At 35.0% G+C, this 25,745-nt stretch overlaps 1 protein-coding gene across 2 annotated transcripts in view; it reads right to left on the bottom strand.

The window, feature by feature from the left end:
* Positions 1-23,599, bottom strand: part of LOC136040595 (presenilin-associated rhomboid-like protein, mitochondrial) — a 63,581-nt gene extending 39,982 nt beyond the window's left edge. For both annotated transcript variants that reach the window (XM_065724851.1, XM_065724852.1), the window contains exons 1-2: positions 23,478-23,599; positions 172-379 (exon numbers count right to left, since the gene is read on the bottom strand). In XM_065724851.1, the coding sequence (XP_065580923.1) occupies positions 172-360 (189 nt within the window). In that variant the 5' untranslated portion in view covers positions 361-379; positions 23,478-23,599. The remainder of the gene's footprint in view (positions 1-171; positions 380-23,477) is intronic.
* Positions 23,600-25,745: the final 2,146 nt, after the last annotated feature.

Here is a 25,745-nt window from a genome sequence, read left to right as displayed (position 1 = left end):
TTGAGATGGAATCATTCGACCAAAATTGTATTTTTTAAAGAATTATTTCTAGGCCTAAAACCGTGCTCTTTGACTATTCTAGGAACTCTTCCTGGAATTATAACATGAATCACCTTTAGAATATACCCTTGTTAACCTATACAATTCTTGCAAGAAGAGAAAAAAACTAACCCCAACAGTAAAAAGGAAAGGTTTCAAAACTTGGTTCTTCTCAGGAGAAACGGACATTTCCTGAATTACTTTTCTGGGATGAAATCCATTCGTTTTTCCTCCAGGCCTTGGCTGAATCCTAATAGATCGTACAGGTACTTGAGTCAAAATAGTGCGGCATCTGTGCCACTGAGATGCAAGGATTGACATGATCCACTATGAAAGATATCTAAAATAAACAAAGGATATATATATATATATATCTATATATATATATATATATATATATATATATATATATATATATATATATATACTACTAATAAAAATTTATTGCAGAAACAAGTTGCTTGAGAAGCCAAAACAGCAGTGCATGCTCCTCCTCCCCATCGATTCAAATCTTAATTCCCTTTCTCATGAAGTTTTGATGTCCTTCAAGCCCTTTCTTTTGACTTTTTCTCTCCCTATAGGGGGGGAGGGGAAATCTTTCATTTGGCCCCAGATGGATTATTTGAAAACAAAATATTTCGCAATCCATCATACTTCATTTTTGACATTTGACTTAGCCATCTTATCCTTTTTTAAATCATGGCCCTAGGATTAAACCATATTTCCAGCTTATTGTTTGATAGACGGTTAGTCAAGCAAGTATCAAAAACTTTTCATAGAAGATTCATCAGGAAAACCTTAAATATATATTCCTCGACCTATTGAAGCATCCATCTTTCAGAGCCATGATTGACGTTAGCACACCCAAAGAGAACCTTACAGTATATAAGAAATATTAGTTTAGCGAGCCTGGGAATAAGTGAAGATGAAAAGGTGACGTTGGATGATGAAAAGATTGATCAGGTGAACAGCTTCACTTACCTCGGCAGTATTATTATCAACGACGGTGGGAGCTGTGAAGGTGTTAAAAGTAGAATAACCAAGACTCAGGGTATTTTTCACAGTGAAAAATTTTGGAAGAATAGGGAGATAAGTCTGCAAACCAAGATTAGAATATTGGAAGGTATAGTGATGACAATGGTCAAGTATGGCTCTAAAGCATGGGCATTCTGAAAAGCGGATGAAGATTTGCTAGATGTTTTCCAGAGATATTTCCTACGGATTGTTCTGGGTATCCAGCTAACTGGCCGTATCGCAAACAGTAGTCTGTACGAAAAGTGGTTTAAAGGTTTAATCCCGCTTTCTAAGGCTGTAATGGGGAAAAGGTTGAGAAGGCTAGGAAACCTTCTGCGGATAAAGGAGGACAGATTGTCAAAGATAGTCCTTTTTGGCCAACCGTCTATGGCTAAACGAAAAGCAATTCGTCTGCAATTGGGGTGGGTGAACGTCATAAAGTAAGATTTAAAGGAAATGGAAACTTCCGATTACACCCAAGGAGGGTGTAAAGTGGGAGGCTTTGAATAGATTGGGATGGAGGAGGATCGTGTGTAGCTGTGTTGACCTCATGCGGATTGGTGCTGTGGTGAGTTGTTAGCAGTAGTAGTAGTTGCTTTAATGTAAATATTTACGAAAGTTGACAATTAATATTATGCAAATCCGCAAAATATGAGGCTGAAATATAAGTTTAACCATTTAAAGATGGCATCCAATCTATACGGAGGGACTTCTAAATCACAAAAAATCTGAGGCTGATATCTTGTCCCTACTTTGGCAGTTTGCCAAACAATCTGTTGGAGAGAGAGGGAAAGAGGGTGGAGTCCACCCAGCTCAAAGTCAAATGTAGTAATAGTTGTGAAGAAGCCATTGGAGGGGGAAGGGCAGCTCCCAGATACAGATGAATTTGTGGTTCTACTTTAGAATGAGGATGATTGAATGCATGTTATTGAGGTAAATAAGAGTGGTAAGTGATGTTCAGGATCCCCAATGCACACCTAACAATTGTCTTGGTATTAAAATCACACTTTTGGGATCAGAAGATTTAGGTTTGACCTACTTTATAGAGAAATCTAGTAACCTGTGTTTTTAAAACCAGATTAAAGCCATGTACGACGAGGAGTTTTGTCTGAGACTGAACTTGTTGTAGGGAACCCATAAGTGTTGGTTGTAAGTGCAGCCTAATATATATATATATATATATATATATATATATATATATATATATATATATATATATATATATATATATATATATATATATATATATATATATATATATATATACTAGCTGTTGGGGTGGCGCTTCGCGCCACCGCAACACCCAGTTGGTGGGGGCGCTTCGCCCCCCCCCCCGCGCGCGAAAGTCGTTACGGCGCCATATTAGTTACGCGTCATTGTAGTTGTGTCCCTGTGTCCCACCTGTGAATATATATATATATATATATATATATATATATATATATATATATATATATATATATATATATATATATATATATATATATATATATATATATATATATATATATATATATATATACATATATATATATATATATATATATATATGTTTTAAACTACGTAAAACTTGCGAATATTCAACATTCTTCGCTGTCCCATTGTCTGTGCATATAAATAGATTGTCAGGTTTACCGACTCTTGAACATGCAACATATAATTGTCCACGGGAAATTTATATTCCCTGTGTCCCGGTCGTCATTTGTGTACCGGTCTGTAATTTCTCTTCAAACATCTTATTTGTGTCCCGGTGTCCCAGTCTGTAATTTCTCTTTGAGTGTCCCGGTCGTCATTTATATTCCCTGTGTTCCGGTGTCCCGGTCGTCATTTATGTCCCGGTGTCCCAGTCTGTAATTTCATCAGTTGACAAACATAACGTCAGTCGACAAACAACTTCATGACGACATACAGCTCAATCCTTATAATGACGTCAGTCGACAAACATGACATCAGTCGACACACAAACATGACGTCAGTCGACAGACACACAAACAAACAACTTCTTTTTATATATATAGAAGATAAGGCGGCCAAACCTATTAGGCTTAGGTCACTTGTTCGCCTATAAGTTAAAGCAAATTCAGTCCCCAATTTTGCATGCAAGTAAGTTCAGCGGACATTGTCCATCACGCGTCAACCTAAAATCAATCCGATCTTTCATCCCTTAGTTCTATGACAATATACCTTAGTTCTGCTCTAGGAATGATATATGGAAGGATGGATGACAGACTTATCCATCAACAAGCAAAATGACATCATTTTTACACAATTCTAAAAAATGCTTACTATGCCAGATTTTGCCTCTCACTCACTCAGACTACAGGGATTGGCTTACTATGCCAGATTTCGCCTCTCACTCACTCAGACTACAGGGATTGGCTTACTATGCCAGATTTTGCCTCTCACTCACTCAGACTACAGGGATTGGCCGCAACGATGCTCCCAAAACAAGTGACTTTAGTTATTTCACAAGTAAAAAAAAGTGACAAAGTAGCTACTAGAGGTACTCAGTGCAAAGGAAGATGAACTACACAAGTCCCAATTACTGCGTTATGATCACTAATGCCCTCTAAAACCCAGTGAGGTTACGGAAAAGAAGACTGGAAGTCTTACGTTATTTACATTAATTTAATTGCTCATACAAAAAGAGTACAAGGAACAAACAACCTTAGTAAAGCATAACCTTTGTAGGTTACTAACAGGAATAAACCGTACGATTGGCATTCATGTAACAAACAAAAAACAGTAAGTGCAACAAATCACTGGCAGAATTACACTTAACATAATTAGCGTCATCACTTCTTAGGCTTTTTTGAAAGGCGATCGATCAGTTCTGGTTTCCTATTCAAAACACGTACCTTCACAGATTTAGCATCAGCTACCCCTTCTCTTTCTTCAGAACGAACTTCCAGTGCTGCCTCCAGCATGCTTTGAGTCAGACCAATGTTCAAAAATCCTTCTCTTCTACTGCTTTCCTCAGACATTCTCCAGCTGTTCTCTCAGAACAGTATTACTGATTTTTTTTTCTTCTGTTTAGCCATCTCTTTTTTCGTAAAATTTCTGACTCCACATCCGATATTTTCTGCTTCCTCTGGACCAGGTCCTGGACTGCAAATTCAGCATCTTTTTTCCAGCTTCAAGGTTTTCTTTTCCAATTCATTTTATTTTCGTCCAATAAAGCAAAGTTCATAACTCTAGCTGATTTGGCCAAGCCCAGCAGCTTCTTTGTGATCAGTACAAGCTCGGGTTTGTTCTCAAAGTTGCACAGAGCATCAGTAACAAAAGCTCTATCGTTTAGGATCCACTCCTCAGTACGGGCTTGCATGCTAGTTACCAACTAAGCTGAACGAAAAAACCTCGCTCCCAGTCTGCACTTCCATGGCAGAGCAAAAGAGCTGCTCTAACTGCAACCTGCAACCAAGGACTGATTTTTCACGTCACCACCTGGTGTCTTTAGTTCTAGGATCTTTTGCCAATAGCTATCGATTCGTGTACTGTTCATGGGTGGTGACACATGGTCCAACTGAAATAATAACCGTTCTCCCTGGATTTTCTAAAATAATCGCCACAAAATGAAGTTCTCTTGCGACACAGAGAGCACTACTGCAACCCATCGGCTTGGGGTTGCTGCTAAGGCTTCAGAAATATTGACGTTCACAGGACATTTTGCTAACAAATACTGTACAGCAGCTTTGACGTGCTTCCTAACTCTCAGGAAAGAAAAGGTTCCTATCTTTCTGAGTCGCTTTCGAAGAAGCAAGAGCTGCCATGATCCACTCGTTACACAAAGGTTGCTTTAGATATACTTATGCTGCATCGTCCACACTTTTAAACCCCATGGAAAGGTGATGGTTGACATCATCAACACGTACAATCTGTCCGAGAAGAACTGTCCATAAGCAAAGCAACTAAAAACTCAGCCCATGAACCAACGACTGTTGTTGCTGAAACACTCCAGTGAACACAGCAAAGGTATTTTCAGAACTCACAACAAATTCAATTTCAGCTTTCATTATTGATTTTCTTAGCCAACTGACAATTTTCAGACATTTCAGATTTGAAAATAAAGTGCTTTAAGCTCCTTTTCTTTGGCACAAATTCCATAAAATATTCAATCAGAGCAGACCATTGCTCGACCAAGCGGTTTGCAGCTTTTCTTATGGTAAGCCATCTAGTGGTGACATGCTTTATCAACTTAAATGTCGTGGAGCCTTAAATTCTAGCTGACACTGGCTAAAGTCATTACAATGAGCAGACCATCCGCTGCGGAAATGGTAAATAGCCATTATCATATTAGAACATTCCTCCCCGAGTTTCAGTAGTCCTTCTTGGAATGCATTAGGCCTATGCACTGCGTGGATGTTGCAGGTATCAATATTTAAAAGACCTTTTGAATACTGCTTTTTCTTTTCCAAAAACCTTTTGAATACTGCTTTTTCTTTTCCAAGCCAACAATTGACCAAACTTTCTTATTGGCAGCTGGACCATCGCTGGAAAGCATCAACAGTCTTTCAAGTGGAAGTCCTTCATCTTCTATACACTGGAGGAGCTTCTTGCTCAGAACCACACTAGTAACATGTCCCAGATAATACGTTCTAAGATGCCAAGTAATAACCATTTTTGCTCCTTCAACCAGTACTGGACCTTTATTTAAAGCTCTTTCACCCCAGTGTTGCTTGTGGATGGCTTAAACCAAAATTTCCCTAAAATAAGGAGTAAGTAATTTTTTGGGCATTTAACAAGAAGCCTTCCGGGAACAGAGTGGTTACTGAAACAAGACGGCCATTTCAATAGAATAGGAAGCTTTTTTTAAAGTGCTAACAGCTTTAACATAAAGAACAAGGTAATAAGGAGGGGGCAACCCTTCGCATATGGAATAAATCTCCCAAAATTAATATTCAAATTTTGTTTTGATTTTCATGTAGAGTGAGCCAAATTTGTACCTGCATTATCTGAAAAACGTTCAGAATTTAAATTTAAAAAAAAGTTTTTTTACTGAAAGTAAGCAGCAACATTAAAACTTAGAAATTATTCTGTACATAAAAGGGGCTGACCCCTCCTCGACACTTCTCTCTTTACATGAAGTGTTCACTGTTTTAAAAAGTAGAGTTGTTACAAAGATTAAAACTATAGGGTAAAGAGCGAGGCGGTGAGGAGAAAACAACCCTTTCATATACGGAATAATTTGTTCGCTTTTCCTTACTTTCAGTTTAAAAAGCTTTTTTTGATTTAATTCGAAAAAGAAAAGCCTATTGCTTATTGCTTACGCATAGTATTTGTTATTGGGAAGTAAAAATTTTTTTGGGGGGGCGAATTTTCTCTGCGGGAATTTTCAGTGAGAAGATGTGGGGGATGCCTGCTCTTAAATGCTTCACTCTCTGTGCTAAAGTATGAGTTTGTATCCAAATCATTTACGAAGATAAATAAAAAAAAACAAGTTCTTTAAATGAAAGTAAGGAGCAACATTAAAACTTAAAACGAACAGAAATTACTTCGTATATGAAAGGGGCTTTTCCTCCTTAACGCCTCGCTCTTTACGCTAAAGTTTGACTCTTTCTCTTAACTCTACTTTTTAAAACAGTAAAAAACTTTAGCGTAAAGAGCGAGGCGTTGAGAAGGAAAAGCCCCTTTCATATACGGAGTAATTTCTGTTCGTTTTAAGTTTTAATGTTGCTCCTTACTTTCATTTAAAAAACTTTTTTATTTAATTTCTGGACGTTTTTGAATTAAAGCAGGTTTTGATCTTGGCTCTCTACACATAAATGATTAAAACAAAATTTGCATATTAATTAATTGCAATTAATCGGAAGACTTTGAGAAAAAGGAGAGAGGGAGGGGGCCTAATTGTCCTCCAATTTTTTGATTACTTAAAAAGGCTACTAGAACTTCTAATTTTTTACAAACTTTTTCATTGGTAAAAAATATACGTAACTTACGAATTAACTTACGTAACGAACTTCTATATTCGTATGTTTTTATTGCGTATATGAGGGGGTTCAACCCTCATCGATACCTCGCTCTTTACACTAAAGCTTAAATTTTGTCCCAATTCCTTAAGAATGACCTCTGAATCACAAAGGCCGTAGAATAAATAGTTGAAATTACTTAAAAAAGTTTAGCGCAAAGAGTGAGGTATAACGAGGAGGTAAACCCCTCATATGCGTAATAATTTTCGTTCGTTTTAAGTTTTAATGCTGCTCCTTACTTTCAGTAGAAAAAACTTAACATATTTATTTTTTCATTGTTTTTTCAAATAATGCTAGAAAATCCTGCACCCCCTTCATTGAAATCTCTTCCCCCATGAGAATTTTTGGAGCTAGCTATAATCCTTCTGGACTTGGTTCTTGAGAGGGGAATTTGATTCATGGCACCTGGGGCTACACACTATGCACAGTGGCAGTCTAAGGTCATCTAAACAGTCTGAAAATCTGGATGTTCAGAGGGCAGTTTCGTTTGAGTAAGAAAGAAGAAAAGCGGTGAGAAAAAGAGAGAAAAAAAGGGGTGCAAGGTGTGTGTATCTTCACAGCACGTGTTTATATAAGAGCGTGGATGACAGCTTTGAAACCAGCTAGTGCACAATATCATGATTATCAATAATTAATATCACTGTTGGACTATCCGGCAATCAATTCAGAAATTTCCAGAGTGACGTCCATGAAGATGGGCAAGCATTTGTGGTATCTATCTCCAGAAACAGTAGATCTGGCGTTTTTCGATGATTCCCATAGATTGTGACACAAAGAAACAAATGGTGGAAGCAGTAAAACTCGTTAGAGAAAAATAGCCTGTGAATGAACATACAAGGAAAATATCTGTGGACTTAAAAACATTCAAAGAAAAGAAATTTGAAACATTTTTCTCAGCAACGTCCATGGCCCTGTTTCACACGCTGGATCTTCTGGATAATTTTCTTGACATAGACGTGGACACGTGACATAGACCGGACACGTGGGCGGAACAGGAAGACTACATCCATGCAACATAGATAGTTTTGCCAATCAGTGCTGTCAATGATCATGCCGAAAGGGGGGTGGCTCTTGCTCAGGAACTAATAGGAAACATTACCAAAGACGAAAGTCAGTGGCAGTTTCTACTACAAGTGGTCCAAACTCACTGACAGTTGTATCCTGACAGCAAAAAGGAAACACTGTTGACAATTGACAATTGACAGTTGACAATTGACTTCTTCATTCTGCATCTAATAACTGTGCAATATGCAATACATTATACTTAATTTGTGACTACTAACTATACTGATTAACTTAAACTATATTTTCACAGTATTAATCTACATTTCTACAGTATTACCCTTATTATTACTATTATTTTATTAGGCCTATAGTATTGATAAAAAGTGTAAAAATATTTGCATTAATTGCATCACTATTTTCGATACTACAACAGATAATTGATTAAATTAGATGTGAAATTAAAGAAAAATAACATCATTATTATGATGCAAACAAAGTTGCAGACAATTACTTCTATATTACTGAATAATTTCATCTGCATTTATTAAATTGTTTTGAGTAAATGGACTTCTACATCAAATATGATCCATTCTAAATAACGGTATCTGTATTGTAATCTTTTAGGCCATTGAGCTACCTTTAAATATTATTTTAAAAGGTTCATACTTACCCAGTAGTGTTTTTACACGGAAAGGAAAAATTATGGGGGGGGGGGTAAGATCTAGAAAAATTAAAAAAAAATTCACCATAAAAGCACCACTCTAATATTTATGGCAACTGAGCAATAATTTTATTTTTTAATTCAAACATGAAAAGTTCTTGAGGAAGGCCAAAAAAGCAAAAATTTGCAATCATTTCAGATTAGAGCCTCTCATTATCATTTCTCTTTAGAACCATTTTAGAACCATCTCTTTAGAATCATTTCTCTTTAGAACCACCTGAACTATCAAACACAATAGGACTGAAAGAACAGCCATATTAAACTTACAATGCCTGAAATCCAACAATTTGAACCATTAAATGAGAAAAGACCAATTCAGGCAACTAAAGCAAAGGGCATTACTAAATTGCCTGAAGTAATCAAAATCCAAAATGAAGAAGAAAGACAAATATGGCCAGAAGATATGTTTAAGGAGTTGACTGATGAAAATGAAGCACAAATAAATCTGATTAGAAAACTAGTGAAAGTGAGAATTGCAACAGCTAAAGGAAAAATATAAAGAACAAAAAAAAAATGAGAAAGCGAATTTTTCTGGGTAGATTAAAATAGAGGAAAGGGTGGGAATTATATTGACAAGTGAGTCATGAGTCAAGGGAGCAGGACTTTCAAGCATAACAAATTAAGGTCCAAGAAAATGTGTTCAATCATTTTCAACCAGAACAACAACCTATACAAAATATGTTCAAGGACCTTCCTCCAAGACAATGACCTGAGGAAAATGTGTTCAAAAACCTTCCTTCTGGACAATAACATGAATTAGAGCTCAGTAAAATTTGCTCCAAAACCTTCTCATCTTGACAATGACCTGGAAAAGTCTTCAAGCACCTTCCTCTAGAGAAAACTTTTCAAGAACTGTAAAAATGTAGTGTTAGATGAATGAAGCCTTTGGAGATGGAACTATAAGGGTTTGCAAAATAGTTTCAAGCCCTATACCTCTACCTTTTCTATATCTGTAAGTTTTAGAAGATTCTATGACAATTACTTGTCTTATTATCCTTATTATCTTGTTATGTATTTATTTATTAAAACAAAACTACATTAACACAGACTTGTTGCCAAAAAAAACACAAAATCAATAACAAATCTACTACATAATCATTAGAAAAACAAACAGAAATACTGCTTAACATAAATATTATACTGAATAAAATAAAAAAAACAAACAAATGAATAATACATTGTTATTTAGGTAGTAATAGAGCACTGCCTCTGAAAAAAACGCTGCTGCAAGTCAGAGGTCTTTTTTTAAATACAAGAAATACAAAACTAGTAACAACAAATCTAATCATTAAAATAATATATATATATATATATATATATATATATATATATATATATATATATATATATATATATATGTATATACTAGCTTTTGGGGTGCCCCCCAAGCCCCCCCCCCACGCGCGTAAGTCGTTACGCGCCATATTAGTTACGCGCCATTGTAGCTTTGTCCCTGTGTCCCACCTGTGATATATATATATATATATATATATATATATATATATATATATATATATATATATATATATATATATATATATATATATATATATATATATATATATATATATATATATATATATATATATACCTATTGACCTTGGCATGTTTTTTGGACTTTGATTGTTGGATTTTGATTTGGATGTTGGTTTGTTTTGGATTTATTTTCAATAACTTTTAATGCAACAAAACACAAATATTAGCCTCGGAACTCGGAACGATTTTTTGAAAGTTAGTAAGTGTAAGAGTCGTTGTTTTCTTTGCCAAGATCATTTTATCCCACGGACTTCTGTTAAGAGTACATTGTATAATAAAAATTTTGCATGCAAGTTACGTGGTAATGTTAATTGTACAACAAACAATGTAATTTACCTATTAGAATGTAATAAATGCTGCCTAGAATATGTGGGGGAAACAACTAATCATATATATAAAAGATATTCTGGACACAAGACAACAGTTAATAGTGAGAAAACTAATAACTATCTAGTTCAACATTGTAATAATGGTAAATGTTCCATATCGGATATAACTGTCACAATTTTAAAAAATTTAGAGTTAGAAAATTTAAATAAAGAAGAAAAGAATAATAGACTACGTAAACAGGAGGATTTCTGGATCCATACTCTTGGTACAGGTCATCCTTTTGGGCTTAATGATCGTGTAGCAAAATATGGTGACATGTCTCAGGTTGTTGTTAAATGTATTGATGGTTTTATGGACCATTCTTCTTTTACTTGTCCTACTAAACGTAAAAAACGATCGAGAGGACATAGGAAAAATAATGGAAAAAATGAATTAGATATACATATGCTTTCTATAGATCTATGCCAGCTACTTGAATCTAGGGCTATGATTTCTGTAATAAAATGTGTAAATAATTTATCCAAGAGGAATTTAATCAAACTTTTCTGGATTGTTAAGAATAATACAGCTCTTGAATATAATTTTAAAGTAATATGTGATACAATTTGCATTCTAACTAAAACGGAATTTATTTCAAAAAAGAAAAAGTTTGATAAGATTAGTAATAAGGATAACAGATTATATTTACCTATTAATTTTACTTGTAAGCAGATAGAAGATATTAATTTACCAGAAATTTTAAATCAGCGGCATGTGAAACAGGCCCTTCCTAGTAATTTGAATTATAATGATAATCCAGTTTTAACTTATAAATTTTCAAAAACTATTGGGCGAATTATTTTTAATTATAATTTAATACTAAAAAGATTAGATAGTGATATAAATTGGAAACCGGATTGTAATTGTAAGCAACTTGGCCCTAATGAATAAAGGGGCTAATTTCCGTCTTTCTCATCATCTGAAACCATCGAGTGTTCTTGATGGCTTGGAAAATGATTTTGATTTATTTATTGATAAGTGGTGTAAGAAAGAGAATAAAAATAAAGAGAGCTTTCAAAGTTGGAAGAATTTAATTATTAGTAGAATAAGAAATAAAATATATTCTAACTTAAAAAATAGTAACACTAAATCATTATTTTATAATGCGAAGATTAAACAAGCAATTGCTAATCTACAGAATGAATTTGTAATTGTGCCAGTGGATAAAGCTAATAATAATTTTGCCATAATTTGTCAGAAGCTGTATTGTGATATCTTAAAAAGGGAGTTATGCACAACTAATGTTTACGAAAAGGTAAATTTAGAGGATGAAAATTTAATTGAAAAGACTGAAGAAATACTTTTTAAAAATTTAATATTAAAATAAATGGCAATGATAAAAAGTTCTCTTTCCTATATTGGAATGTAAAATTTCATAAGAATCCCCCTAAACCACGGTTTATTGCTGGAGCAGCTAAATGTCCAACCCGCATTGCTGCTACTGACCTCTCTTTAATTTTAAAGGAAATTGTAAATAAACTTAAAACCTATTGTTCTGGTATTAAAAAATTTTTGAATTTTAATCCATATTGGAGTGTTAATAATTCACTGCAGGTGATAGATTCTTTAACAATGGTTTCAGCTAAAAGAATTGAGTCTTTCGATTTTGCGACAATGCATACTAATTTATCACTTAATGTAGTGTTAGATAATTTAAAAACTGTTATCAAGAAATCTTTCCTCTTATCTAGTAAAAGGTTCTTAAAAATAGACACTTATAATAAAAACGCTATATGGACAAATTGCTTTAATACTACAGTTAACTTGAGATGTTACAGCTTGGATATGATTTTTGAGTTATTAGAATTTGTTTTATACAATACTTATATAAGATTTGGTGGTGATTTGTACAAGCAAATTGTGGGAATTCCTATGGGGGGGAATGCCAGCCCATTTATAGCTGACTTGTTTTTAAGTCAACTAGAATATAAATATATGATGGATAAGAATAATCCAAATAATTTAAAACATGTTTTGTCAAATAATAAAAGATATTTAGATGATATTTTGGTCTTAAATTGTAAGGATTTCATTGATATTTCTAAAAATATATATCCATCAGAGCTTATTCTTGAACCTAGTCATGGCGCTGGTCATGAAGATCATTTCTTAGATTTAAATATTAATATTTGTGATGATAATAAATTAAGTTTTAAAATGTATAATAAAACAGATGATTTTGATTTTGAAGTGATTAGTTTCCCATTCCCTGAAAGTAATATACACTCAAATATCACATATTCAGCGTTTTTCTCACAATTACTTCGTTATGCAAGGATTTGTAGTAATTATATTGATGTTAAAAATAGATGTAAAATCTTAAGCCAAAAATCGATATTAAGAGGTTTTTCTGCAAATAAATTAACTTGGCAATTTAAAAAATTTAGTTTTCATTATAACGAACTTTTAAATCAATATCAAAAGAATTATCTGGAAATACTTAAAGAAATTTTCAATTAATTTCGGAGGTTCGAGAAATGATGTTGCAGCGCCATTTATTTTCAATTGTGTTTCTAATAGAGCGGATTTTTTTTAAAAATTAGTCACATGGTAAAGATGAATTCTATAATTGTTTAGTTCATTCAGGTTTTTTGCAATGTGTTAATATTTGTGATTTGGTAAAATTTATCATATTTAGTTTACCTATTGTTGCCAAAAAGAGGGATATATTAACAGGATAAGCTGGTTTTGGTGTTACTTGGTTGTTTTACATTTTTATAGACATGTATTTTGGGGGTGTTACCTGACACGGGGATGCCATGGATATTCTGTGGTAGCCACAACACTTGGCTGGGTAGAGAATTTAATGTGGCGAAACCCTATAGACAAGTATATTCTCCTGATGAGCCCTTGTGTTGGGTTGTTGCCTCTGAATTATTTGTCTTTATTGTTTCTATTGTTTGGTAAATGATGACTTATACTTATTGACGACATGACTGCCTGTCCATGGAATATTCTTTATGGTTGATTGTGTATGGCTATGCTGTTTGACCTATGTGATTGTATGGATGAGTAGGGTTAAGGCCTCATTCAAGTGCTGGTCCATATTAATCACTAATTTAGGAAAACAGTCTTTCTTTTCTCCTCCTGTCTCTCTTTTTTTTCTGTCTCTCTCTTTTTTTTTGTGTGTTTGTGCTGTTGCATTGGTGATTTCTCTTTTCATGATATATATATATATACTCTTGATATATATATATATATACTCTTGAACATGCAACATATAATTGTCCATGGGAAAAACAATCCGTATTCAGATCTATACCTCATTATTCTAATGATGTGTCCCTGTGGTCGTCATTTATATTCCCTGTGTCCCGGTCGTCATTTGTGTCCTGGTGTCCCAGCTTGTAATTTCTCTTTGAGTGTCTTGGTTGTCATTTATATTCCCTGTGTCCCGGTCATCATTTGTGTCCTGGTGTCCCGGTCTGTAATTTCTGTTTGAAGAATCCCAGTGTCCCGGTCATCATTTATATATCCCGCCTGTGCCCCCGGCGTCCCCGTTGTAGTTGTGTCCCTGTGTCCCAGTCGTCATTTACATTCCCTGTGTCCTGGCCGTGATTTGTGTCCGGGTGTCCCAGTCTGTAATTTCTCTTTGAGGTTCCTGGTCGTCATTTATATTCCCTGTGTCCCGGTCGTCATTTGTGTCCCGGTATGTAATTTCATCAGTTGACAAACATGACGTCAGTAGAAAAACAACTTCATGATGCATACAGCTCAATCCTTATAATGACATCAGTCGACAAACATGATGTCAGTTGAAACACAAACATGACGTCACTCGACACACACACACACAGACAACTTATTTTTAAATATATATATATATATATATATATATATATATATATATATATATATATATATATATATATATATATATATATATACATATATATATATATGTATATATATATATATATATATATATATATATATATATATATATTTATATATATATATATATATATATATATATATATATATATATATATATATATATATATATAATTGTTAACAGAAAGAAAACAGACAAATATCTGAATCTAACTATTATAGTGAATCAAACCCTTTGACACAAAATGATGACTTGACTGTATCAATCTATTCTCATTAAATTCAGCAGCAAAGATGAAGGAAGCAAGTGCCAATTCTTAGGCCTATACATTCAGTTAGCAAAAAAATATTGACATTTTTTTTTTATTCTATCTGACAGTTTCATGTTTAAATATTTTACTTATATCTGATCAGGTAAATTTTATATAAATGCTGTTGGGCTAAATAGCAGTGGCGAAATTGGAAAAGTATGCTAGGATCCACAATAAGGACACTTTTATAATTGAGTGTGTAAGGGTTTGAAATCCTAAGAAAAGGTGGTTCAAGTCTTGGTGTTGCTGGTTATTTGGTTGGAACAGGAGCCAATGATGTGGTTCTACAAGCTCAGCCAAAGTTATCCCAGCTCTTAATGGAAACCTGAACAAATCTGGGAGGAAATCATGGGATGCATGATATTTTTGCCCCCAACCGCACATTGCACTTCTGGCCACAGGGAGTCAATCAGAAAATTGGTACCTGTGCAATACTAACCATTAGTCAGCTTGCCAAAAAGCTATTTTTCTTAAGTAATGGTAAGGTTGGTTCAGCTGTTACAAATTGAGATGAATGTAACCTTAAACACTTCAAAATTTGTTGATAGGGGCATCAATTGATGGAAATTAGAAGGGGGGGGGGTACTTTTCAATAATTATACTGAAAAACTGTTTCTCAAAATATAAACACAAATCTAAAAGCAAAGGAATTTTTTGGTGGATAAGAACTCCCAAATTTAGGCCACAGCTTGTTGATAAATAAGCATAGAAATCTTAAGAGAACATACTTGGATTTTGTTTAGACATAAATGGTAGCCAAAATAAATTTAATTTTGAAATAGTAAAAAAAAAATAATTTGGACAAAATCCTAAATAAATCCTGAGGACTACTTTCTTAAGGCCTTAACCAATGGGGAAGAGACCCGTAAGCATAACTTAACATTGAACTGTTAAAAAAAAAGTTTAAAGAGAATGAGACTTATCTAATAATTGTAATGAGACAGGCAATGGTGTCATACTATTCAATATATTTCTAGAGAAAAAGGAAGGGAAGCCATGAGTAAAAAATTACCTGGAAGTCATGGAAGTTTCTGGAAAAAAAAAACAAGCAAGCATTCCTTCAGAAATTCTAGAGATGCTTCTGCTCAAACTCGGAAACGCTTCCTGTAGAATACTCACCTTGCTTTGCTTGCATTAGTGTCTTATTTATAGTGTTTTATTTATTCTTCCTTGTATGAGTGATTGCTTGCTTGCTTGTACATATCGCTTTTTCTTTTTATAGGTGCTTGGGTTATAATAAACAATTAAACTTCTACATGGTGTCAGAAGTAACCAAGTAAAGATGGATTCAGTTCATTGCTCAACACCAACGATCGACTGGAATTCACAAAACTTGAAACATTCATGGAATAGATTTAAGCAGCATGCAAAATTAATGTTCAGTGGCCCCCTTAGTGGTAAAGCAGAAACTGTGAAATGCTCATACTTGCTCATATGGGTTGGTGAAAAAGGCAGGGATATATTTAACACCTTCACTATTGCTGACTCAGAACAGAATGTATCTGCATACCTGGCAAAGTTTGACACTTATGTGGAACCAATGGCAAACCCCATTTTTGCCAGATACAAATTTCACAAAAGGAACCAGGATGTTATAGAGACAGTTGAACAATATGTAACAAGTCTCAAGATCTTAGCAAAAGACTGCTCATTTGGGAATTCAGAAGATGGAATGGTCAGGGACAGGCTACTTTTTGGTATATAAGAAATGACAGAATCAGAGAAAAGTTGCTTACACAGGGATCAACACTCACTCTAACTACTGCCATTAACACAAGCCGAGCAATGGAAGAAACCCAAGCACAACTACTAACTATGAATGAGGCTGAGCACAAGACAGCTATCAAACAAGAAGTCGATGTTGTGAGCAAATATCCTGAATGTTATATGTGTGGTGGACAATATTCCCGTGGACACAAGTGCCCCGCAAAAGGAAAAACATGCTCGAAGTGTGGTAAGATCAACCATTATGCTAGAGTTTGCAAGAGTAAAACAGTTCACCAAATAGGAATTGCAGGAACAAGCTCTGGTTCTCAGGATATACATGCATTAGACTTCTCCCCTTGTTCGGGAAGCGAGTTGTATATTGATTCAATTCATTCAATGAATCAAACCAAAGACCATCACATTGATCTGTACTTCAGTACACAAAAGAAGTACATCAGCTTCAAGCTTGATACAGGAGCAGATGCCAACATACTTCCACTTAAGGAATATGAGAGATGTTGTCCCCGTCCCACACTAAACAAAACCAACAGTATCCTGACAAGCTATACCAACGGGAAGTTGAACGTATATGGAGTGTGTGAAGCTGAAATTCAATACAAAGATAGGCCTGGACAGAAGCACAAATTCTTCGTGGTTGACACTCAGAAAGTGCCAATAATTAGTAGGCAAACCAGTGTTGATCTTGGTCTTGTCAAATTCATATTTGATGTGGAAACAATGCAACCTTGCCCTGATCGAATCAAGATCATGATAGACCAATACGCTGATGTCTTTGAGGGTATTGGCCAACTTCCTGGCGTGTGTAAGCTGACGCTGAAGGAAGGAGCAGTTCCTACAGTTCAACCCCCAAAACGTGTACCATTTGCATTAGAGAAAAGATTAAAGGTAGAACTTGATCGCCTGGAACAGATGAAAATCATTGAGAAAGTTACAAAGCCTACTGACTGGGTTAATTCTGTTGTAATAGTGGAGAAAGCAAATGGGAACTTAAGGATATGTCTGGACCCCGTGGACCTGAACAAGAACCTAAAAAGACCACATTATCCGATCCCAACATTCGAGAGCATCACCCAGAGGTGTGCTGGAGCTAAGATTTTCTCCAAACTTGATGCCACTAGTGGATTCTGGTCAATGATGCTTGATGATGAATCATCCGACTTGACAACTTTTAACACCATCTATGGTCGTTACAAATTCAAAAGGTACCCCTTTGGCCTAAACTCAGCACAAGACGATTTCCAGAGGAAAATGGAAGAGGCCTTTGAAAACCTCAATCTAGGCCTAATAGTCGATGACATAGTCATTTGTGGTGCTGATGATAGTGAACACGATGAAAGACTGAAGGCAGCACTAGAATGTGCGCGTGAGAAAAATGTGAAGTTTAACCAAGAGAAATGTGTGTTTGGTGCAGAGAGCATCCCATACTTTGGGCATCTTCTGACCTCGGAAGGAATTAAGCCCGACCCCGAAAAAACTCGGGCTATTACGGAAATGCCACCGCCAGAAAACAGCGAGCAGCTTCAAAAACTTCTAGGCATGCTTAACTACTTGTCGAGGTACATACCAAACTTGTCCTCATTAAACAAAAGCCTAAGAGAGCTAGCACGGGCTGATGAGTACAAATGGAAACCAGCTCATGAAAAGGCATTTTCAAAGATAAAGTCAGCCCTTTGCAGCAACTTAGCATACTTTGACCCAAAGTGCGAAAACATAGAGGTAAAAGTAGATGCATCAAAGCATGGTCTAGGCGCAGTACTAGCAGTTGACGATAATGTTGTCGCCTTTGGCTCACGTTCAATGAGTGAAACCGAGCAGCGGTATTCACAAATAGAGAAGGAATTGCTGGCAGTTGTATTCGGATGCAAGCATTTCCACCAGTATATATATGGCAGAACCGTAACAATAACAACAGACCACAAACCTTTAGAAAGCATCCTTGTAAAACCGATATCCAAAGCACCGCCACGGCTACAGCGCATAATGCTATCAATACAGCCATATAGTTTGAAATTTGTATACAGACCAGGTTCTGAAATACCTGTGGCTGACACCCTGTCAAGGTTGCACACACCTGACCTCGACAATGAAAACGAGAAACAAGTAGAAGTCTTTGTCCATACACTCTTCAAAAACTTACCTATAGCTAATGGGAAAATGGAAAAAATCAGGAATGCAACCTGTACTGAATTACGAAAATTAAGCCAGACTATACTTTATGGATGGCCCCCATCTCGACGACAGTGTGATTCCAGCTGTTTGGCTTTCTGGAACTACAGAGACGAACTTGTAGTCAACCAAGGCATAATCTTGAAGGGGACAAGAGTTGTAGTGCCCCCATCCATGCAGCATGAGATCCTACAACAATTGCATGTATCACATCTTGGCATCGCCAAAACCAAGCAGCGCGCTAGGACTGTCGTATTCTGGCCTGGTATCACAAAAGATATCACTTCATATATATCCCAGTGTGATGCGTGTAATGCCTTTCATGACAAGCAGCAGCAAGAGCCGCTTATATGCTCAGAGATCCCAAAGCTACCCTGGGAACACATTGCCATTGACATCTTCAACTGGCAAAATCGCCAGTATCTTATCACTGTCGACTACTATAGTCGATTCTTTGAGCTTGATAAGCTCGACTCATTGACATCATCAGCTATCATTGTTAAATTAAAGAGCCAATTTAGTCGCCATGGAATACCAAAATTACTTACATCTGATAACGCTCCAAATTTTCTTTCATCAGAATTCGAGCAATTTGCCAAATTATGGGACTTTAGCCACAAAACGAGCAGTCCGAAATATCCATAAGCTAATGGACTTGTTGAAAAGACAGTCCAAACTGCCAAAAAACTCATGTCAAAGGCACTAGAGGACAAATCGGATCCATACTTAGCAATCCTTGAATATCGAAACACACCAATTGATGATAGTCACCATTCACCTGCAGAATTGCTGATGAGTCGTCAGCTTCGTTCCGTACTACTGGTGATTTCATCACAACTCGAACCAAAAATAGTGCCTTACTCGTCGTTTGAATTCAACAAACAAAAGAAACAAGGAATTCAGAAATCTTACCATGACCAAACAGCAAAATCACTGACTGCATTGAAGGAAGGGCAACCAGTTTGGGTCAAACTTAGTGACAAAAAGAGGTGGGAAAGAGCATTGCTAATCAAAGTTTTTGAAGATGCTCCCTGCTCATATCTGGTGAAGACTCAAAATGGCTCAACTTATCGGAGGAACCGACGACACATCAGGCCCCAAATGAGTCCAAATGATGATCCTCTAGGGACCGAAACAGATAATACTCTTCATCCCTCACCAAGACCCATCTTCGATGGCCCATCATTTGGAGCTGGAAACGTCTCGCCATTTGGAACCACACCGTTGCCACAAGTACTCTCGGATCCGTCATCTCTAGAGCAAGCATTAACGTCTCCTCTTGCCCTTAGAACTCCAGGGCCTATAGCTGTACCTCCACAGAGCAATGAGGATGTCTCTACCCAGATGCCGAGAGATACCAGATATACCACTCGTTCTGGTTGGTTAGTCAAACCTGTCATTCCCTTGGATCTTTGAAGCAGTAGCTTATAAAGAAGAGGAGATGTAGAATACTCACCTTGCTTTGCTTGCATTAGTGTCTTATTTATAGTGTTTTATTTATTCTTCCTTGTATGAGTGATTGCTTGCTTGCTTGTACATATTGCTTTTTCTTTTTATAGGTGCTTGGGTTATAATAAACAATTAAACTTCTACACTTCCTGTCTCAGTGAATTGGGAATGGAATTTTCCTACATCAGTAGTCAGTATTTTTTTCAATATATAATAGGACATGGGAGAGAAGGAGGTCATTATTCTTTTGTTATTATAATTAATGTTGTTATTATTATTGATTCAGTCATTCTTTTTTTACTATTAGAGTAATTTCATTGGCATTCACTAGTGTTGTCAGGATCATATCATTTGTCTATTGGAACCTTAGTAACCTCTTTCATAATAATAAATTTATCTTCATTAATACCTCAACCCTGCTACCAGACCCCAGCCCCCACTCAAGGTAAACATTGGTTAGACTCTGAGGTTAACTGTTGGTATGCACTTGACATGCAACAAGAGTAGGCAAAACATAAACACAAATCAGATACAAAATATAGCAAATTATTATTTTAAACTACTTTAGTAAAAAATATATAAAACAAAAACATTTTTGCATTGCATTATTTACTTATTTTTATTTATTTTCCTGCAAAATTGCTTTGAAACCTGACTTAAAATTGGTTTGTTTTCTTTAAAATTGGTTTAATTTCTCTTTTGCTTATTTTCACCATGTGCAGCAAAAATAGAAAATAAAATAAACAGTTCTGCAGCCAAAAGTAAATAAAAAAAAAGTAACTTAAAAACTTAAAAAGTTAAGTTAAAAAAAAAGTAAATCATGTGGGAGGCACAGGTGGATCAAATCTAAATATTAAATAGTAATCAAATTGAGATCAAAATATAAAGCAATGCTGATAAAAAAAAAAAAATGCTTTCAAGACAAGCTTTCATTATTACCTTTCAAAAAGTGGTGAGGATGGTGAATGAATATTTCAGAGAAACCCAGGAACTGATGTTTGAGGTGATTCCTGAAAGTGTTATCTATCTTGGTTTACTATTGTGGTAAAGGTGAATCAAAACAGTATTTGCCCTGTGGTCAGCTTCTTCTGAAGTAAACATTAGAGCCCAAAATTCATTATAAACACAAATTCTTACTTAATTATATGCAAAAGAATTATATTGAAATGGAATTTCAAGGTTCTTTCCACTTTAATTCATAGTTAATGACCTTATGTGGAAACATATATATGCTCATTGTTAAATTTTCCAGGTTACTATCTTTGAAATATTTGCAGTAAGATTTTTTTGATTTTACAAATGCTTTGATGTTTGTATACTGTAATTAGGAATTGAGAATCCTCTCACATGATGCAGTTATAGTTTTTGATTCAGGTCATTTATTTTCAATAGAGTCAACTTAAAAAAAAAAGTTTCTCTCCTAATAATGTTAATAAGCCCCTCCACCCCCCCCCAAAAAAAAAACATTTTCAACTAGTTGGCAAAACAGCGCTTTAGTTAATATTGGTGCAAAGCATAACAATGTAACTGGCTTAATTTTTTTTTAGGTAAATTGACTGTCCAAAATAAATGACATAATGTCAACATGGAAGAAGGTGGGTCTTAGCCAGTTATAGAAAATGAAGGAATCTTAATAGCAAATATTCTTGAAACCAGTCAATAAAAATAACTGGTCAATTGGTAAAATAATTGCCATTCCCTGAAAAAAAAATGTGAATGAAAACTGAACCAAAAAAATGTGCCCCCTGAGAAAAAAAATGGAGGCAAATCTTATTTTTCAATAAATCAGTCAAACATAGCAATTATCAAACAATCTTTGGTAAGATTCTAGATAATGGGCTTTTTTTCAGTAAATGTATCATTTGAATGAAATATTCAAGAAGAGATTCAAATCCTTTATTAATTATTTGCATGAAGGTTCAAACATCTATCCCTGGTACTGCTTACTTCTAAGGGTTAGTCAGGGCAAATACCCCCCTCCAAGTAGGTCCAAGCCACCCTGAAATTATTTTAGCCTTATTAAAACATTCAATGCTTCAAATGATGCTTATTTTTTATTTAGTCTACAATAACATTAATTTACTAAGCAACAAAAACCATTTTTTTATAATTTAAAATGTAAAAAGGTTAGCCTTTTTGTTTGTAGGGAAAATTGTTGGCTAATAATTTCTTTTGGATAGCAGAAAAAATTTGAAAAATCCCCAAAAAAAGATGCTTAGGCACATAGAATATTGGTAAGATAATTACCTAGACAATTAGCCAGTTGTCTAAAGGTTCACTATTTTCTGTGATAGAAACCAGATTGAAAAAAGGAATATACTATTTAATTCCTTATTCACAGTGGGATAGGTATCTGTATGGCAAAAAAGAACCAATTATATACAATTTTTCTATTCTTATACCATGGCCTAAAGTAAAATTCTCTAATACTGAAAAAATGCTGAGCATGGAGCTTGGATATCTTTTTTGGGGAACATTTGAAACAAACTAGATAAATATAAGATAGAGTGATTGCAGTAGGTTAAGTACTGCTTCACTTGTTTTTTTTACAAGAACAATATACACTATATATAGCCTAGTGTATATATACAATGTGCATAAACAATATGCAATATACACTTGTTTATATATTTACTCCTGTTAACAATGGTTTTAGAATAGCCTACCCAATCTGCAGCATCAGAAGCCATAAACAAACAAAATGACCATAAATTATTTGTAATTAAGGTTTCTAGCCATTTAATAGATTCAAAAAAGGCATAGACCAGGGCAGGGGTAAAGCTAAGGTTTTAAGTTTAGAGGGCAGGTATAAAGAATGTGTAAACAAATTGTCTGGTGTGTCAACAAATGTAAACACAAAAGCTAAATTAAGACAACCAAAGTTCTAAGCTGTCAGGACTGCATGCTGACACCTTGAAATGTAGAGGGAAGCCCCCCCCCCCACTTCACTATGCCCCTGGACTGGGGAGGGTCTTACCTTACTGTTTTATGTTAGTTTATAGAAGAAAAGTCATACTAATGGTCATAGAGTATTCAGAGTTGGAGCTATATTCTGTCTATTAAAAGGAGAGGGTATGAAGTTTATTGATCTGTAATTATGAATGATATAGGCTAGGTAGGCCTAAATATTTTGGAATGTTTCAAAGAAGCCTAGCCCTGTTTGGAGAATTATAAAACACTTCCTTGTGGAAATTGTGAGAACTGAACGGATACCCAAAAAGCCACGTGAAACTTGAAAGCTGCATGTTGCCAACTGCTGTCCTATGCAACAAAAGTGTGATGATTTTGTGGGTTGGCCATTAGTTTTTACTACAATGATTAGATAAAGTCAATGAATACCTAAAATTACTCAGCTTGCCAACTTAATGGCCCAACTAATAGAAATCTTCGGATATCCAATCAATTTGTCATCCTTAATGCAAGCCCTCGTCCTAATATTTCAAATATTTTGCCAATTTGACTACACCTTTGTCGATGCCGGAGAACAGGGGACAAAGTGGTTTTAGCCGTAATTACGCTGACTTCAGATGCCATTCAAGATTGCCTTTGAAGAGTAATACAAATATTTTGTCAACGACACCATCCATACTGGTGCAATAATCGGCGAACATCACCATTGCTGGCTCCGAAAACTATATAAATCATAATTACCCATAAAAACATATAAATGATAAAAAATGAAAGTTCATATTCTAAAAATCATAATTAACTATAAAAACATATAAATAATAAAAAACAAAAGTTCATATTCTAAATATAAATCCTTTCTTCATTAGTTTTGTAACTAAAATCAGACAATCAATGGCCTTAACATCACTTTTTGAATTAATCCATTTTCATTACCTCTATTTAAAACCAAAAAACACGTACGGGGAGAAACGGTTCTAGATATATTGAAATCAACACTACCCCTTGTATGGTGGTAATGAGTAATAAAAAACAAAAATAGCTAACACAGCTAGCATACAAAAATACCAGAAACAACGAAACTGGATATGCTGCTGCAATCCAAAAATAAACAAAAAAAACATGTAGGAAATTCGTGAAAGCTACCAGTTGGCAAAATTTGAAAACTCTGACAAATTTATTAAACAAACAAAAGAGGAAAAATCCCTACCAGAATCCTAAGTAAATAATTTGGCGCAAATCTTATGAGTTGTGCCAAGATTCAAAATCTGGAAGTCAAAAGCTTGAATAACAAAGTGTCTACGGCTGATTAAGAGGAACTGGTCAGAGAAAAATTTTAATAGTGAGTTGTTTCAATATTTGTAATGTAAAGAAAGAGTCCTGAGGCTGGATAAACCTGTAGAAGGCAATTCTGAGTCTGAAGGCATGAATATGTTTGAAGGCCTGCTGAAGTGGTAAGGCTATTATTAAGAAGCAAATATTTCGAGAAGAAAATATTTTTAAAACTCTTAACGCTTGGTTTGACAAAGAAAAAGTTTCAGAATTGAAGACAAAACAGAAACCTAGAAAGATGATATAATGATGAAAAGATGAAAGAGGTATATTTTGGATCCCAAAGTAAAAAAAAAGAATGACCATCCAAAATTGTTGAAGGCAACATTGGTATTGTTTTATAAGCAAACCAACCTTCCTTCATTGGGATTGCTTGACTCAACGTTAACTTGTAAAAAAAAATCACCATTTCATAAGGATCAAATCAAAGAGTGTGTAAATAGTAAAGCCAGAAACTAGGCATCACTGTGAATACGCCGGTCTTAAGAGTTGAATGACAGCCTTGACTTTTGTTTGAAAGAGTAAATGTGAAAGTCTCGGAAACCGTGTGGTTTAGCCTTTGTTTTTGAACTAAAAAAAAAGGAAATAAGAGTAAATTGGAGAAAAGCTCTTTTGTAAATATTATTCTGGTAGGCAAACTATTTTGAAATATTCAGTCTCGTATAAAACTTTAAAGATAAGCTGAAAATATTTTTTCATTAATTGTTTATATAGGTGACGTTTTTGAACCAGGAATTACAAGCTCTTGAAAACTAAAACTACTTCTACTCGAAAGAAAAGGCTGGTAATCTTCTGCCCGTGATCGGCAGGAGCGTAGCTCTGGCTATTTTATTGAACAGATAAGAGGGGTTCAATACCTAAGAAATAAGGGGGCATGGGAAATCCTTCTGGGCAGGGAACGTCGGAGTATTTGTGAGAAACACGAGGCTAAATTTGTTTTTAAGATGTCTGAAAACCTGTTTTGGAAAATTGCTTTATAACGGATATTGAACCCCCCCCCCCCCAAAAAAAAAAAAATTAAAGGGCCATTGGCTTGCCTTAGGTCTTCGATAGTATATTTTGCATCAATTGACTGGGAGGAAAAGTATATAAAAAGAAATTAAGTCATGGCAAATTAAGCATAGTGTAAACAAGATTTTGGGTGGGCAAAGGTATACACTCGGAATTTCTCAGCCATCTTTATCCCTAATGTTGCAGTACCTACCCTCCTCCGTTTTCACAAACCCCCTCACACACCAATGGATGTTCAATCTCATAGCTGAACAAAGCGCTATTCCAACAGCCATTAGCCTTGAATAATCTGCTATTCAGTTATATGTGATTTGAAAATGGTGTTCTGAGCATATAAAAAGTACACCCTTTAGATCA

This window comes from Artemia franciscana, chromosome 21 (assembly GCF_032884065.1).
Source record: "Artemia franciscana chromosome 21, ASM3288406v1, whole genome shotgun sequence".
Lineage (NCBI taxonomy): Eukaryota > Metazoa > Arthropoda > Branchiopoda > Anostraca > Artemiidae > Artemia > Artemia franciscana.
This window is presented reverse-complemented; position numbering and strand designations above follow the sequence as displayed.